The following is a 15,437-nucleotide window of genomic DNA, read 5'->3' on the forward strand; positions in this document are numbered from 1 at the left end:
TTCAGTTGTCATGGCAGCAGGTTTATTACAAATATGTTAGTCAATTCCAGCTCTACTGAAATCCACATCACACTGAATGGATGCACTGGAGGATGTCTACGGAGAGCGCCGCCTTCAGGGGACAACGTGCACGTTGCTGTGAGCCCACCGATCGGAACCAGACCTGGAAGCTTCATGATTAAGAGGTTTTCGGCAGAAAAATGCATTCCATAGTGATTTATTTAAATGTATTTCAATTCTTAATTCTGCAGTGCTTACTGTGGTATTGTTGAATATTATTACGGTATTGCCCTTTAAATGCATGGCGGCACTTTAAATAGATAGTTGCTGTGCCTCGCCACCTCTTCACCAGCACACATAAATAACGGTACATTCAACAACCCCGCCGTCGCCGCGGCGACCGCTCGGACAAACGCTGACGCCTTCCTTCAAACTTCGACTCCATTTGCATGAATAAAATGAAACGATAAAAACAAAATTTTGACATTATTCACAAAAATAAAATACATTAAGACACGTACACAAGGCCATGGACGTTCCATTCTCACACCAAACCTCCGCGCTGCCTTGCAACTAAAACAATATTTGTACATCTTTGCAGCGGTTTAAATAACACTCAAGACATTTTTAAGTCCTTTCAGTTTCTCCGCCACCGGGGGAGGGCGCTCGCCGGGTGCGCCCGGCTGCCCCCCTAGCGGTCGTTTCAAGGCGGCGGACTATCGCTTGGACCCCCTGGGGCCCGTCTTGCCGATGGGGGCCGATCTCCTCTGCGGCGTGGGGATCTTGGACGGCTTGCCCGGCGCCCCCCGCTGGCGGGGCGTGCCGCGGTCCGCCGCCGGCTCCGAGGCGTCCGAGCAAACCGACTGGATGTCGGAGATGTCGAAGTCGGAGGCGTCGCTGCCCCGCCGGCTGCTGGCCCCGCTGCCCGCCTTGCTGCCCGCCCGGCTCGGGCTCCTCCGGCACTCTGGTGGAAACAAAAACATTTAATAGACAATAAAAAAAAAAAAAACTCACAAAAAAGGTTAAAATTGTAAGATGAAAGAAGAAAATCTTTTTTGATTTTTTTTCCTATAATTGTATTACTAAATGGGAAGTCAAACTTTATTATCGATAGGTGAACAGTAAATCAAAACTTAAATAAAAATCACATATAAAATACAATTGATTATAAGATATAAGAACAATTATTTTACATAATAAAAATAATATTATTTAAATTATTAATAATAATGATAATAATAATAATAATAATAATAATAATAATTATTATTATTATTATTATTATTATTAATAATAATTTATAATAATTAAATTAATATATATAATATTAATATAAACTACTCATAAAAACAATTCAAAAACATCAGGGCATGCTTTCCGTCATTTAAACAGGAGCTTTAAAAGCAGGCGGTGAGTCGGGCAGCCCCCTCTAGCTCTGTCTTACCCCCTCGGGCCTGAGCACGAGCCCGGGCCACGGCGGCGCTGATCAGCGTTCCCTCCTCGCTCGACTGGAAGCCCTTCCCCGACAGGTAGCCTGGGAGCAGCAGCCTGCTGCCCGGCACCGGGGTGCCCTGCGAGGAGAAACATACAAGGTTTTGCCTTAATACTCAATTCAAATCGACAACGTCATCGAGAAGCTTCCTTGGGGGGATTAGTTGGCGCGCTTATAGCGTTCATTAATACAATCACATCATCTGCAACACACACGTTATATGAAGCACAATCACCAACATTAAGGCCAAGACAAACCATTCGTTAGTGAGGCCTGGTTGTAATACACCTGGCCGATCTGATCTGGATCGTTGAACGACGACAAACGACAAATCACAAACAAAAAAATGCAGATCGTGGATGAATATTTGCTCGGCTGAATAAATAGAATGAACCTCCCGACAAGGAGAGACGGAAGTTCCTTAAAAAAAAAAAATAAATGTGAATAAACAAACGTCAAAATTCCATCGCCAGGATGAGCGGCCGTTATATCCCCTTTATGCATTTAAAAATTAGGGATATCGCGTTTCTCCCGGCGCCAGATTTGAGAAGCAGCTCGAGGCGAGCTCGTAGGATTTGTTTGGGCTCGGAGAGTTTCCGCCTTGAAGCGGTTTCTCTTCATCGTCTCGATCATCGCTTGCTGTGACCGTCGCAGTGGGAGTGGTGTTAACGGGGCGACAGGGGGTTGAGGCGGCGCTGGTTAGTGCCTTGAAACAAGCCAAATTACGCTTGAAAAAATAAAAAATAAAAAAGGACGGACACGAAGTTGAAATCATTGCGCCCCCTGTAGGCCAGGTAGTGCAGGGAACTCTAGTTAGTTGAAATTTCAACCTTCCTTCTTTCTTTCCCTTTGTTTTGTACAATTTCACATCATTTAATCATCATTTCTAATTACCGCTTTGATTTGTGTTTTGTGGTAAGAAAACTTGAAGTTGATTTATTCTATTAGATTTGTTGTAAACGCCTGCTTTCCTCCACTTTCGAATGTATTGCTTGTTTGTTTCATTCATTCCATTATCACTTAAAACTTTATAAAAAATGACAATACCGGATCAAGCTCTTGACACTTGAAGAACCACGCGACAAAATCAGCTGAAACAAGCTCATCTATTTTGGGATAAAGTAGCGGCACTTTCCGAAACGACCCCGGCGCTCTGAAACTCCACACACCCAGTTGATAACAAAGCCAAAAAAAAAAAAAAAAGAGAGGTTTTTAGGAAAGTGGGAAACTGTGCTGCAGGTTTGAGAAGCGGCGGTTAGAGGTGACGGTTCCGGCGTTGGGAGCCTGTTCTGCTGACTGTACCTCTGAGGACGACGTCGGGCTCCCGAGGGAGTCTGACGACTTGAGGGCAGGGCAGGGTTTGCTGTTTGTGAGCCACGGTTTATCATAATTTCGGGTTATGTGTTGGGGAGTCTGGGGAACAACGGGGTGGAAATCAAACACATGGAGAAACAAGGATCGACATGGAGGAGCAACAATAAATGAAAAAAATAATAAAATACGACGTGGAGAAAGAGGAATAACTACATGATGCTACACTAGACAAACAGAAAATGCAAAATGATGATGGATGACGGGAAGTCCCGACAATGCAAAAATAAAATGAAAATAGTAATGTGACAGAAGGAGGTGTTGTAGCTGAAACAAAGTGACAGTGTCGTGGGTAAAAAGAAGATATCTACAAAAAATGAATAACTAAGCTACAAACTGAATGAGAATATGAAAAACTATCGTGAAACTATTATGCAAGGTCAGACATCAGAACAGAAAGTACAATGTGAACAGATATAATGAGTGAAAATGGAATATTTAGCCCCATATTAAGAGGTGGAAGATACTATATATATATATATATATATATATATATATATATATATATATATATATAATATAATATAAATACTTACATTTTTAAATAATGTCATAATTAAATAATTTTTAAATGTATGTTTAAATATATAATAATTATATATAGAATTTTACAAAACTCAAAACCAAGCAATATTATATAGTATATATGTACAATATATTTTTTAAATAATTGTATAATAATTACATATTTCTTAAATAAATAATTATATATTTTTTAAATATAGAATTTTTAAATACATAATGATTTCAAATATATAATAATTTTATATATAACTTTTTTGTTGCTATTTTGTTACTTTTCACCCCTGCCCGTAATTTTGGGAGTGTCAGAGGATAGTCCAGGGGGAGGGACAGGTTGTGATCCGGCAGCGTGAGCCTCACACCGTCCACCGGTCGGCGCTCTCACCTTGGGCATGCCGCTGGCCGGGGGGTTGGCGGGCATCGGGTTGGGGGCCACAGGGCAGCTGTGGCTGGAGGTGGAGCGGTTCGGGGAGGTGGCCCTGGACCCGGGTCGGGACCGGCGGCCCCGGTACCTGAAGCTGGCCATGATCTGGGTGGTTCCCTCAGGGAGGATGAACTTCTCCCTCAGCTCCATGTTGGTCCTGCCCTTCGCTGGACGGAGAGAGAGAGTAGGAGAAGATTAAAACCCAACACTGCAATGGAGGTGGGATGGAGAGGATGAGGAAGATGGAGAGGATGAAGTAGATGACGAAGATGGAGAGGATAAGGAGGATGAGGAAGACGGCGAGGATGAGGAAGGTTAGGAAGATGGGGAGGATGACGACGATGAGGAAGATGAAGTTGGAGAGTTTGAGGAAGATGGAGAGGATGAGGAAGATGAAGTCGATGAGGAAGTTGGAGAGTTTGAGGAAGATGAGGAAGATGGAGAGGATGATGACGACGAGGAAGATGAGAGAATGGAGAGGATGAGAAAGATGGAGAGGACGAGGAAGATAAAGAGGATGAGGAAGATGAGGAAAATGGAGAGATTGGAGAGGATTGAGAGGATGAGGAAGATGAAGAGAATGGCGAGGATGAAGGGTTTCAGATAATTTAACTGAATTAAGGTGATGTGCAGGAGTCCGTGCAGATAACACAATGGAACACATGCGGATTCACGTCTCAGAGCTGATGTGTATACACACAGATCAGCCACAACATTAAAACCACCACTAATAACCACTAATATTGTGTAGCTCCCCCTCTTGCCACCAAAACAGCTGTGACCCGTGGGGGCATGGACTCCACAAGACCTCTGCAGGTGTCCTGTGGTCTCTGGCACCAAGACGTTAGCAGCAGATCCTTTAAGTCCTGGAAGCTGCCCGATCCGTGGAGGCCCGACCTCACAACTCCCAGGACTTAAAGGATCTGCTGAGGTCCTGCAGAGGTCTTGTGGAGTCCATGCCTCCGCGGGTCAGAGCTGTTTTGGTGGCACAAGGGGGAGCTACACAATATTAGGCAGGTGGTTTTAATGTTGTGGCTGGTCCGTTTGTGTATGTATATATATATATATATATATACTGTACACACACACACACACACACACACACACACTATATATACTTTATCTCTCTACACAAATGCAAATCAAACAAATGCAAAACCAATTCAACTTCAAACCAGCATCACTAAGATCACAACTCAATCAAACAAACTAAATCCCAAAACTGTGCCCTCACTGACAGCTCTGAACTTCCTGTTTTCTACCTGAAATATTTTACATATTTTTTTCAATATATTTGATATATAATTTAGATGCTAAACCCACCAAAAACAACAAATGGAAGCATTTTTATCTTCCGCCCCTCGCCCATGCAGAGGCGTGTCATTTCACTCTCGGAACAACAGTGAGGGTGCGATTAGGGAACAGCGAGACCCCCCTGCTGGTGAGAATTAGGAACTGCAGGAGGTCTCACGCACCGGAGCAGAAACGGAATAGCGGGCGAGCTCGTGCATGGGGAGTCGTGCATGAAATGAAGGACAGGCGCGCACACACACACACACACACACACACACACACACACACACACACACGCACAAGCACACGCACACTCTCAGGAGCGCGTGCACACAGACATACCAGTGTCAGGTTCATGGAGCATGGTGAGTAAGTTTGAGATTTGCCAACCTAGAGGCGACTGAGTGATTGAGGAGTTTGACTCGGAGCGCAGCATTTTGCTGCCGTGGTGATGGACTGGAGGAAACCAGAGAAGCAGCAGAAGGTTTGGAAAGAAAACAGGACATTTGGAACAAAGGTAGAAGAGTTAAGCAGATTGTTAGGTCAGCGGAAGAGCAGAAAAGGTGCAGAGGACGACGAGCGCCTCAGAAGAGTTTCACGCTCGGACGGTGGAGTTCCTGTGGAGGTGAACCACCTGCGGTGCTGCAGGGGGCGGTGTAGAGGACACAGCTGATCTGGTTTTGTCGAATGCACAACTATCACAAACAGGCGTGTAAACTGGAGAGAATGCGTCGTCATCAGGGGACGGGATTTAAAAAAAAATCATTGGGGGAAAATAAAATAATAAATAGACTAGAGTTGCCCTCAGAGGAGAGGCTAAAAATAAATGAAAACTAACTTGTTCCGTCACTATATTATACTAATATAATACACCACTTATAAGGGATGCTCTAAACACATTTTAAAAAATGAATAAAAACACGAGGGTTATAAGATATGAGATTTGGGAGGCACACTGACAGCCCCCTAGCTGCAATGCACGGTACTGCAACGAGATTTTACTCGGGCTGTACCCGACTCAGAATGTTGTCACTTGAATCAGGTTGGGATGTGCCCGCGATCGGCGTGCCAGAACAGTGTGTTCTTATTTTAGATGTAGGTTATTTTATTTTACGTCTGCTTACGGAACGGGACATGGAACGAAACCCTGCGCAACGGGGACACTTTCTCCCCGATCACCCCCTCTCCATGCGTTACGCGCAGAAAATAATTTCACGAGTCTATGAGTCGCGCCCTGTTCCTCCGTGCCCCGCCCCCACACTGTTTTTAGTTGTTTTATTTGGGGAAACGGGGGCACGGCCATCTTCACACACATATAACATATATTTATGATTACCCTTATTGAACTCCTCCATGAAATGTTATCCCTGTGCATTTTTTAAGCGTCTGTCTGTTTTATCCTGTTATTGTAATGCACACTGACTGAAAAAAACCCAAAAACAAACGACTGCTCGACTTCGAGAATGTCAGTCGACGGGTTTCCAACTGATGATTCGTCTCATCGACTTTCAGGGGGTAACCCTAGACCTTACATTGCATTAAGTTGAAAATGTAACTTTTGTCAATCAAGTGTAACTTGTATCCATCAACTGTAACTTGTATCCATCAACTGTAACTTGTATCCATCAAGTGTAACTTGTATCCATCAAGTGTAACTTTTATCTATCAATCAAATGTACCTTTTATCCATCACCTGTAACTTTCATCCATCTCATGTAACTTCGTGGCCAAATGGTCTTCCTGTGAGTTCTGTCATTCAAATCACCTGCAACTCACCGAGTGTCTTCTCGGATTCCAAATTGTATTCTTGATTCTTTACATTATATTTATCATAAAATTCTTTATTTTATCCTATTCCAAGCCCAACTGGTCTGGAGCCTCCCGCCGAGCTTCCGACTGAACCTCTGACCAAACACGCAGCTTCATTTACAGACACGTTCGCTCCTTCTCTACGAGGTCTTCACTCTGCCTCGGGTGGCTTTTCTGTCGGTTACAAAACGTCAACACTCTGGTTGTCATTATTTTTTTTCTTTTCTGCAAAATAGTCCCTTTCTCATAGGGTCCCGACTGCTCTGCAAAGCTCAAGAACTTCAAGGAATTTTCGATTATAAACATAGTTGACAATAAAAAAACGTATATGCATTCCATGAGACAAAAACACAGTAATACGAAGAGAGATATTTATAAACAATATATCCAGGTATACATTTAAACTCACCTCGACAGGGGTCGTTCTTGACCAGGAACTCGTCCAGCGCCATCCATCCTCCTCCCACCCGGACCATCACGGTGCTGCGGAGGATCCGGACCAGACGCAGCTGCTGGGAGTCTCCAAACTGAGGGAACAGGACGAAGAAGACAGAGATGAAGAAGACAAAGATGAAGAAGAAAAAGATGAAGAAGACAGAGATGAAGAAGACAAAGATGACGAAGACAGAGATGACGAAGACAGAGATGAAGAAGACAGAGATGAAGAAGACAAAGATGAAGAAGAAAAAGATGAAGAAGACAAAGATGAAGAAGACAAAGATGAAGAAGATAGAGAAGAAGACTGAGATGAAGAAGATAGAGATGAACGATGACACCAGAGAAGAACCAGTGGAGAACTGGTGCAACACCATCACTGGATAGTTCACAGAAAAATAAAATAAAAATCTAACACAGTCTCGTGAAATCGCCGTCACATATTGATGCAGATGAATTGCAAATAAACGTGAAATAATGGAGGGAATTTTATATTTGAATATTTATTGTTGAAAGTGGTGGATTCCTCAGTTCCCAAAAGAGTAGAAGTAGAGTAGATTAGATGTAGTTAACAGTAGTGGTAGAGTAGTGGGAGGTAGAGGCAGATTAGAAGTAGAGTAGATTAGATGTAGTTTAGAGTAGTGGTAGAGTAGTGGGAGGTAGAGGTAGAGTGGAAGTAGAGGGGGGGTAAAGTAGAGGTAGTGTCGAGGGAGGTAGAGTAGGGATAAGTTAGTGGCAGAGTAGAGGTTGAGTAGAAGTAGAGTGGAGGTAAACTAGAGGTAGAGTAGATGTAGAGCAGAGGTAGAGTTGAGGAGGGTAGAGTAGGGGTAAATTAGTGGCAGAGCAGTTGCAGAGTAGATGTAGAGTAGAGGTAAACTAGAGGTAGAGAAGAGGTAGGGTAGAAATAGAGTAGTTCTACTCTACTATACCTCTACTCTACACTACTTCTACTATACATCTGCTCTACCTGTACTCTACCTCTACTATTCTTCTCCTTTACAATGAGAATAGTAGAGGTATAGTAGAGGTAGTGTAGAGTAGAAGAATACTAGAGGTAGAGTAGATGTAGAGTAGAGGTAGAGTAAAGTAAGGTAGATTTAAAGTAGAGTAGAGGTAGTGTAGAGTAGAAGAATACTAGAGGTAGAGTAGAGTCGATGTAGAGTAGAGTAGAAGAAGAGTATATGTATAGTAGAGTAGAAGAATAGTAGAGGTAGAGTATCATATAATCCCCATATCAAGGTAAAAATCGAATCGGTCAAAATGTCACCAAATAACGTTTGTTCTGAATCCGCCTCAATGCCGCTCGACGACCTCACGAGACTGAGATGAAGACAGTATTTACTGCCAAAGCAAAGAAAGAGAAAACAAAGAGAAGCAGAAGAACTTTGACTGGATTACGTCTCTCACACAAAGATAAAAGAAAGGAGACACGGCAGAGCGAGCGCTTTCCACCTCAAGATGCTTTTCTCTCCATGCAGCACAAACACCACCAGGTCCACACAGTCACCATAGCTCATTCACAAGCTGCACAAAGTGTTTCTTCCGAGTGTGTCGCCGCGTCACGTCGCTGTGATTTGACGAGTGCAGTTTCCATCCGGATTCATGCCGTCATGCACCCTCCCAATATACATTTCAGATACTTTTAGATAAATAGATACTAAGGCCGGGTGATGGATCGCGGTAATATCAATATACAGTCTAACATGTAATATAATGATGATATTTTCGATATGAGACTGGATATCAGCTGTAGATATTGAGGCGTTCGTCAAGAAAATATTGTGATATTTGGGATATTTAAGTCACCCCGATAGACCGCGTCACGAAAGCGAGTCTCAAAAAAATGCACCTTCCCGCCTCTCATGCCAACGGCGTTAGCGCAATGCACGGCCGCAGAGGGGCTCGGCTAGCCTAGCTCCCGTGAAATGAGGGAAATACGCCCTCCAGCATCTCATGCTCACGGTGTGAGCTCAACGCACGGTATTAATAGTACTACTACAATTACTGCTACTACTACTACTACTGTTTATTTGTACAGCACCTTCCATACACAGCATGCATTTTGGACACGCACAACCACCACAGCCGCATGCTTCCTGCAGAGCAGACCTCCACATCACGGGTCAAACAAGACAGTCCAGCACGCAGGTCCACCATCTACCACTATGAGTCGTGTATATATATATATATAAACTGAGAGGATGCAGCGATCTTAAAATCAAAAATGGAATGAGACGGTGGTCGATGTAGTTCCCCTTTCGCCCGCCAGGGTGCAGCACGCAGACGACGACGACACCACCACCACCACCACCACCACCACCACCACCACACAGAACTCCGTCATCCCACTAACAACCTTCCTGCATGGACCCCCGACATGATTCCCACGGCTACTGGTGAGTTGTTTTTAGTGATCGAGTACAGTTAAAGTGATGGAGACTGATAAACAATGATCATCAAAAGATAAATAATAATCATAATCAAAAAATAAAAAGGCACAAGAAGAAACATCTGAAGGATAGCCAGGGATTTACCAGAATACAGCTTTCCAAAACGGCAACGTGCAGGTGTGGGGAAACATTTTGATTTTCCCTGTTTGCTACTGTCTCATCGCCGCTCATTAAGGAGTCATGTAAGCAGTGAACCAGACCGAACTGTCGAAAGAATCATTTCAGTTCAGTGCAGTTCATTCAGTCATTCATTAATCGTGAGAATTCAATTGAAAAAAACATGGACAAAACAAGAACCGGTGCACGCCACTCGGTCCACAAGCCCTGACCCTTACTACCCTCAACCCACCAGCTCCAGGAAGCCCGTGGCGGACCACCCCACACATCGGAAAAAATATATACGACATGCCGCATAATTTTATCTCGAAAAAATAAAATAAAATCAAGCAATATATATATCTATATATATATGCTGCCCGGCTTAGGAAATTAAAACATTAATAGCGTCAGCTGAAGGAAAGGAAATAAAAAGAGAAATAAAAAGCCAGCCAGCAGTGAAGGGGTTAATCATTCTAATACCCGAAGCGTCAAGCACACGTAAAGCGTTCTGAAGCATTCGATTCATGAAACTCAAAAGCAGAAAAGAATTAACCACATGACATAATAATTACCTATTATATAACTGTGACATTGTGTAATTACCGCTGAAATGTGTGTGAATTTCTTTGGCTGTAATAATATTTTTTTACGCAATCTTATAATGTCAATAATAATGTAAAAGTAATTTATATACATTTTTAATTTAAGTCATTGTCTTTATTTAAATCAGTGACATTTTTCCCCTTTGTCTTCCGTTTAACATCCTGGTAAAAGTCATCATTTCTAATCATTTCTAGGATTTCCCACAGAAAAAATGTGTATCTGGCGCCGAGACGATCTACTCCTGAGTTTCATACGACGTCGAGAAATAAGCAGAGAATCTGTGCAGATGAGGGTCATTGAAAAACCAGTCGTGTCGGCACAGGAACAAACGGAGGAGGCGGCGTGGTTCACATGTACCTGGTTTCCGAGGTAGAACTGGTAAGGAGAATAAAAACATTCCAAGTTAGGGACGATACGTCCGTACGCTTTTCCCCCGTGACATGTTATTCAGGAAATATTACACCGGAGGCGTCGAGCGGCTTTACACCCAATCCCAACCCAACTTTTCTCAGACAAGTTTTCAACTCCCGCAACGAAGTTCGGATCCGACGCTGGGACGGGAAGTCGCCGTTTTTATTATCCGAAGTATATACAACATGGTGATAATATTGACGTTAACGTTGAAAATCACCACATTCACTATCAATAATCAATACTAAAAATAAATAAATAAATAAATAAAAGCACGCTTTGCAACGACGAGAGAAAAGGAAGTTTTCAAACTCTGGCTGAGAAGAGAAAATAGCCGGCTGAGAAAAGTACGACTTTTAGGTTTGTGACGAATCGACAAATCTTTCGTTTATTCTTCATTCCTTTGTTCATTGCCAATTCTTCCTTTTTATTTTTTTTATTTTTTTATTAATTCTATGACTTTATTTTAATCGCCTTTTATTTTCTATGTGAGCAGCTGTACCCGCCACAGTTTCCCTCCGGGGAAGAATAAAGTATCAATCAATCGATCCATCCTTCTGGACAGGACTAAGCTCTCTCATTCCCCCCCCCCCCCACACATTTTGTGCTTTTGCCAAATGCGCTGCACCACCGACGGCGGGTTTTCGTATTCGGTGTAAAGCCGCTACTTCACATTTTTTTCCAGGGGCGACTGAAACAGGATCAAACCTCCTCACCCGGTATTTATTGGCACCGATCTGCTCCACTTGGAACCGTTTGGGACATTTACACTTGGCCACCTGCCGCGTGACCTGCGAAGAGAGACAGCGGGGGGGGGGCGCTGGTGAGCCGCGGACGTTTCCAAATCGACGTTTGTGTCACTCAAAGCGCTTCTGGGGGGGGGGAGTTTGCGGCGTCACCTCGTCCTCTATTTTGTCGGCGTCCGTCAGGGGCTTGTAGGCGTCCTTGTTGGGGTGAAGCGCCGCCACGAACTCGTAGTAGTCGATGAAGCCGTCGCCGTCCCGGTCAAAGATGTCCGCCACGGCGCTCATCTCCAGGCGGCTGGTGGGGAACTCTGGGGAGTGGGAGCGACGACAACATCGGCTTTACGGTTTTCGCCAAAAATAAAAATGAAAAAATGGCAGCGGACCTGGCGTGCAGCGTTTAGAGATCGGGAAACTTGGTGGGGAAAAAACAAAAACCAACAAAACATTTTTGTTTCGAAGTAAATGATTGTCGTCGCCTTTCGGGGACCGGGACAACCCATGATAGCAATGTCCATTATATGTCCATATGTCCGCATTCTGTCAGTTTTTTTTCCTGCGTTTTTAGTTTTTTTTTTTATATTTTCCAATCGTTTTTCTTCTCTTCTTTCGTTTATGTCCATTTCAGGTAAACATGATTGTTTCAACTAATTGATCTTATCTTTTTCCGCATTTTAAACTCATGACTTTTCTCTATTACAATGTTTGACCTTGGTTTTCATGCCCACCCTGTTGAAATTTGTCTGAAATTATTTTCCATTGTCTTTATTTTATTTATTTTAAAAAAAGTGCTCCATACTGGAGATAAACTTTCACCTACTTACTTCAAATAACATCACCGCCTCCCCCCTCATTCCCCCGATGTGACAATCTGATTAAACAACTCAGACGGTTCCCCCTCTCGGAACATTAAAACAAATCGTCCAGTCCGGTTTATTTACTACATCACAGCGGCGTCGCCACGGTAACCGTCTCCCGGGAGCAGGAGCAGGAGGAGGAGGAGGAGGAGGAGGCACTCACTGGAGGAGAGGATGCCCTCGATGAACTCCTGCCGCGTCACCTTCCCGTCCTGGTCCTTGTCGATGCGCCTGAAGAAGTCCATGACGCGCGACTTCTTGTGGTTCATCCAGCGCATGTAGCGCTTCCTCCACACGTCAAAGTCGAAGTGAGCGAACTCCTTCAGCTGCGGATGGAAAAGGACGAGACGAATTAGCGGATTAAAAAAAAAAAATAATAATAAAAAATGCATCCAACAGCTAGGTGCTGCCCCCTCCTGGCCGTCAGATGAGCGGCGTTGCAGTTTCGCATCAATACAACAACGCAGTGTCCATTCAGTTTTTTACCAAACTTCCCTTTTCTATTTGAACTGGATAAAAGGACGCTAAAAACGAACTTTACAAACTACAAACTATACTTACATGTTTTTGTTTCTGCTTTTTATACGCAAAATCCTTTAATAAAACTGCAGATTTATTGATAGTGCATTTGACAATATGTAAGTAAATAAACATTGGATGTTGCCATATTAAAGCGTAATATATTCATAATAAAAAGCATGTGTGCGTAACATGCATTTTAAGTTTAAACTTCGGCGCCACTTAGACGTTACTTGGCGGTTGCTAAGCAACGGTGGTTTCCAGTCGTACTGTCGGATCCAAAACTTGTTGCAAGAGTTGAAAAATGCGATGAAGGCCGTCAATCCGTCAATTAGATGCACAAAGGGGCTTTCGACTTATCCCAAAGAGGCGGGCCTTATCACAGCGGGGTGGAGCTTATCCAAGATCGTCTACTGGAATCCAATTTTTCCATAGAAGTGGAAAAATTGTTTGTTGTTCTAGTCGTCGGATTCATTTAAAAGCCCAGGGACCCTGCGAGCAGCCTCACCTCCTCCAGGCGGTCCAGGGCGTCGTTGAGCTTCCTCCTCCGGTCCAGCGCCAGCAGCCACACCTGCTGCCACTTGCCCACCAGCAGGTGGACCTGGGTGTTGCTGGTCTCGATGGGCGGCTGCGAGGCCGGGGCGTACAGGGCCTGCGTGGGGGAACGCTTCCCTGCGACGGGGCAGCAAAACAGGAAAGCACCGTGAGGAGAGAGCGAGCAAGTCGTGCACCTCCTACAGCTCGGCTCCTTCATCCCAGGACGTGGAACAAAATAGGGGTCCGGAGGGAAGACTCCAGTATTCTTTTTTTTTTTTTTTTTACATAATTCTTATTTTCGGTGAAGAAAAATAAGGTTTTGGGCCGAAACATCCCCGACGTAAGGCGTGTCATGGGTGATATGAACTGGTTCCACCCAGAGTGTGAATTATATAATGACAATGAGGGGGGGCTGTTGTTTTTACCTCTTTTTGGGGGGGGTCCCCAAACCCCCCCCCGTACAATCACACAAAAATGACGACTGTTGAGGAAAGTGTTATCTTCAAAGAGAAAAACCTAATAAAAACAAAAAATCACAGAGAAACCTTTCTAAAAAAAACGTGTGTAAATGTGTTCCCCCACTCGCCAGAGAGGAATTACATCCAAATTACAATGTTATTTAATTTGATTTAAGTAGCAAGTTTTGAAAAGTCATACCTTTGTCTTGAAATTGCTTCAATTTGTTTGTTGTCTTTGGAGAACTACAGTCCTCTAAGTTAAATGTATTTATATAAAATGTAAAGTGTTAAATAATTTATATAAAGGGTAAAATGTATTTATATAAAATGTAAAGGGTTAAATTATTTATGTAAAAAATGTAAAGGGTTAAATGTATTTATATAAAATGTAAAGGGTAAAATGCTTTATATAAAAATGTAAAGGGTTAAATGTATTTATATAAAATGTAAAGGGTAAAATGCTTTATATAAAAATGTAAAGGGTTAAATTTATTTAAAATGTAAAGGGTTGAATAATTTATGTAAAAATGTAAAGGGTTAAATGTGTTTGTATAAAATATAAAGGGTTAAATGTATTTATATAAAATGTAAAGGGTTAAATTATTTATGTAAAAATGTAAAGGGTTAAATCATTTATATAAAATGTAAAGTGTTAAATGTATTTATATAAAATGTAAAGGGTTAAATTATTTATGTAAAAAATATAAAGGGTTAAATGTATTTATATAAACTGTAAAGCGTTCAATTATTTATGTAAAAAATATAAAGGGTTAAATGTATTTATATAAAATGTAAAGCGTTCAATTATTTATGTAAAAAATATAAATGGTTAAAGGTATTTATATAAAATGTAAAGCGTTCAATTATTTATGTAAAAAATATAAAGGGTTAAAGGTATTTATATAAAATGTAAAGGGTTAAAGGTATTTATATAAAATGTAAAGGGTTAAATGTATTTATATAAAATGTAAAGGGTTAAATGTATTTATATAAAAAGTAAAGCGTTCAATTATTTATGTAAAAAATATAAAGGGTTAAATGTATTTATATAAAATGTAAAGCGTTCAATTATTTATGTAAAAAATATAAAGGGTTAAAGGTATTTATATAAAATGTAAAGCGTTCAATTATTTATGTAAAAAATATAAAGGGTTAAAGGTATTTATATAAAATGTAAAGCGTTCAATTATTTATGTAAAAAATATAAAGGGTTAAAGGTATTTATAGAAAATGTAAAGGGTTAAAGGTATTTATATAAAATGTAAAGGGTTAAATGTATTTATATAAAAAGTAAAGGGTTAAATGTATTTATATAAAATGTAAAGGGTTAAATGTATTTATATAAAAAGTAAAGGGTAAAATGGATTTCTTTTCAAAACGATGCTACATGGGTTATGGTCGATCATTTCGGAGC

The 15,437-nt window shown here is 41.8% G+C and overlaps 1 protein-coding gene across 1 annotated transcript in view; it reads right to left on the bottom strand.

Annotated features, from left to right (window-relative positions):
• dst (dystonin) overlaps nt 1-15,437 on the bottom strand; it is a gene marked incomplete at its 5' end in the record, with an annotated part of 180,712 nt that continues 165,275 nt past the window's right edge. Inside the window, 11 exons of the mRNA XM_080016404.1 lie at nt 1-964; nt 1,445-1,571; nt 2,795-2,905; nt 3,771-3,976; nt 5,445-5,558; nt 7,321-7,438; nt 10,856-10,873; nt 11,626-11,700; nt 11,809-11,963; nt 12,673-12,835; nt 13,537-13,700. Of these exons, the coding sequence (XP_079872530.1) occupies nt 717-964; nt 1,445-1,571; nt 2,795-2,905; nt 3,771-3,976; nt 5,445-5,558; nt 7,321-7,438; nt 10,856-10,873; nt 11,626-11,700; nt 11,809-11,963; nt 12,673-12,835; nt 13,537-13,700 (1,499 nt within the window). The 3' untranslated portion in view covers nt 1-716. The remainder of the gene's footprint in view (nt 965-1,444; nt 1,572-2,794; nt 2,906-3,770; nt 3,977-5,444; nt 5,559-7,320; nt 7,439-10,855; nt 10,874-11,625; nt 11,701-11,808; nt 11,964-12,672; nt 12,836-13,536; nt 13,701-15,437) is intronic.

Source organism: Zeus faber, assembly GCF_960531495.2.
Source record: "Zeus faber genome assembly, chromosome: 16".
Classification (NCBI taxonomy): domain Eukaryota; kingdom Metazoa; phylum Chordata; class Actinopteri; order Zeiformes; family Zeidae; genus Zeus; species Zeus faber.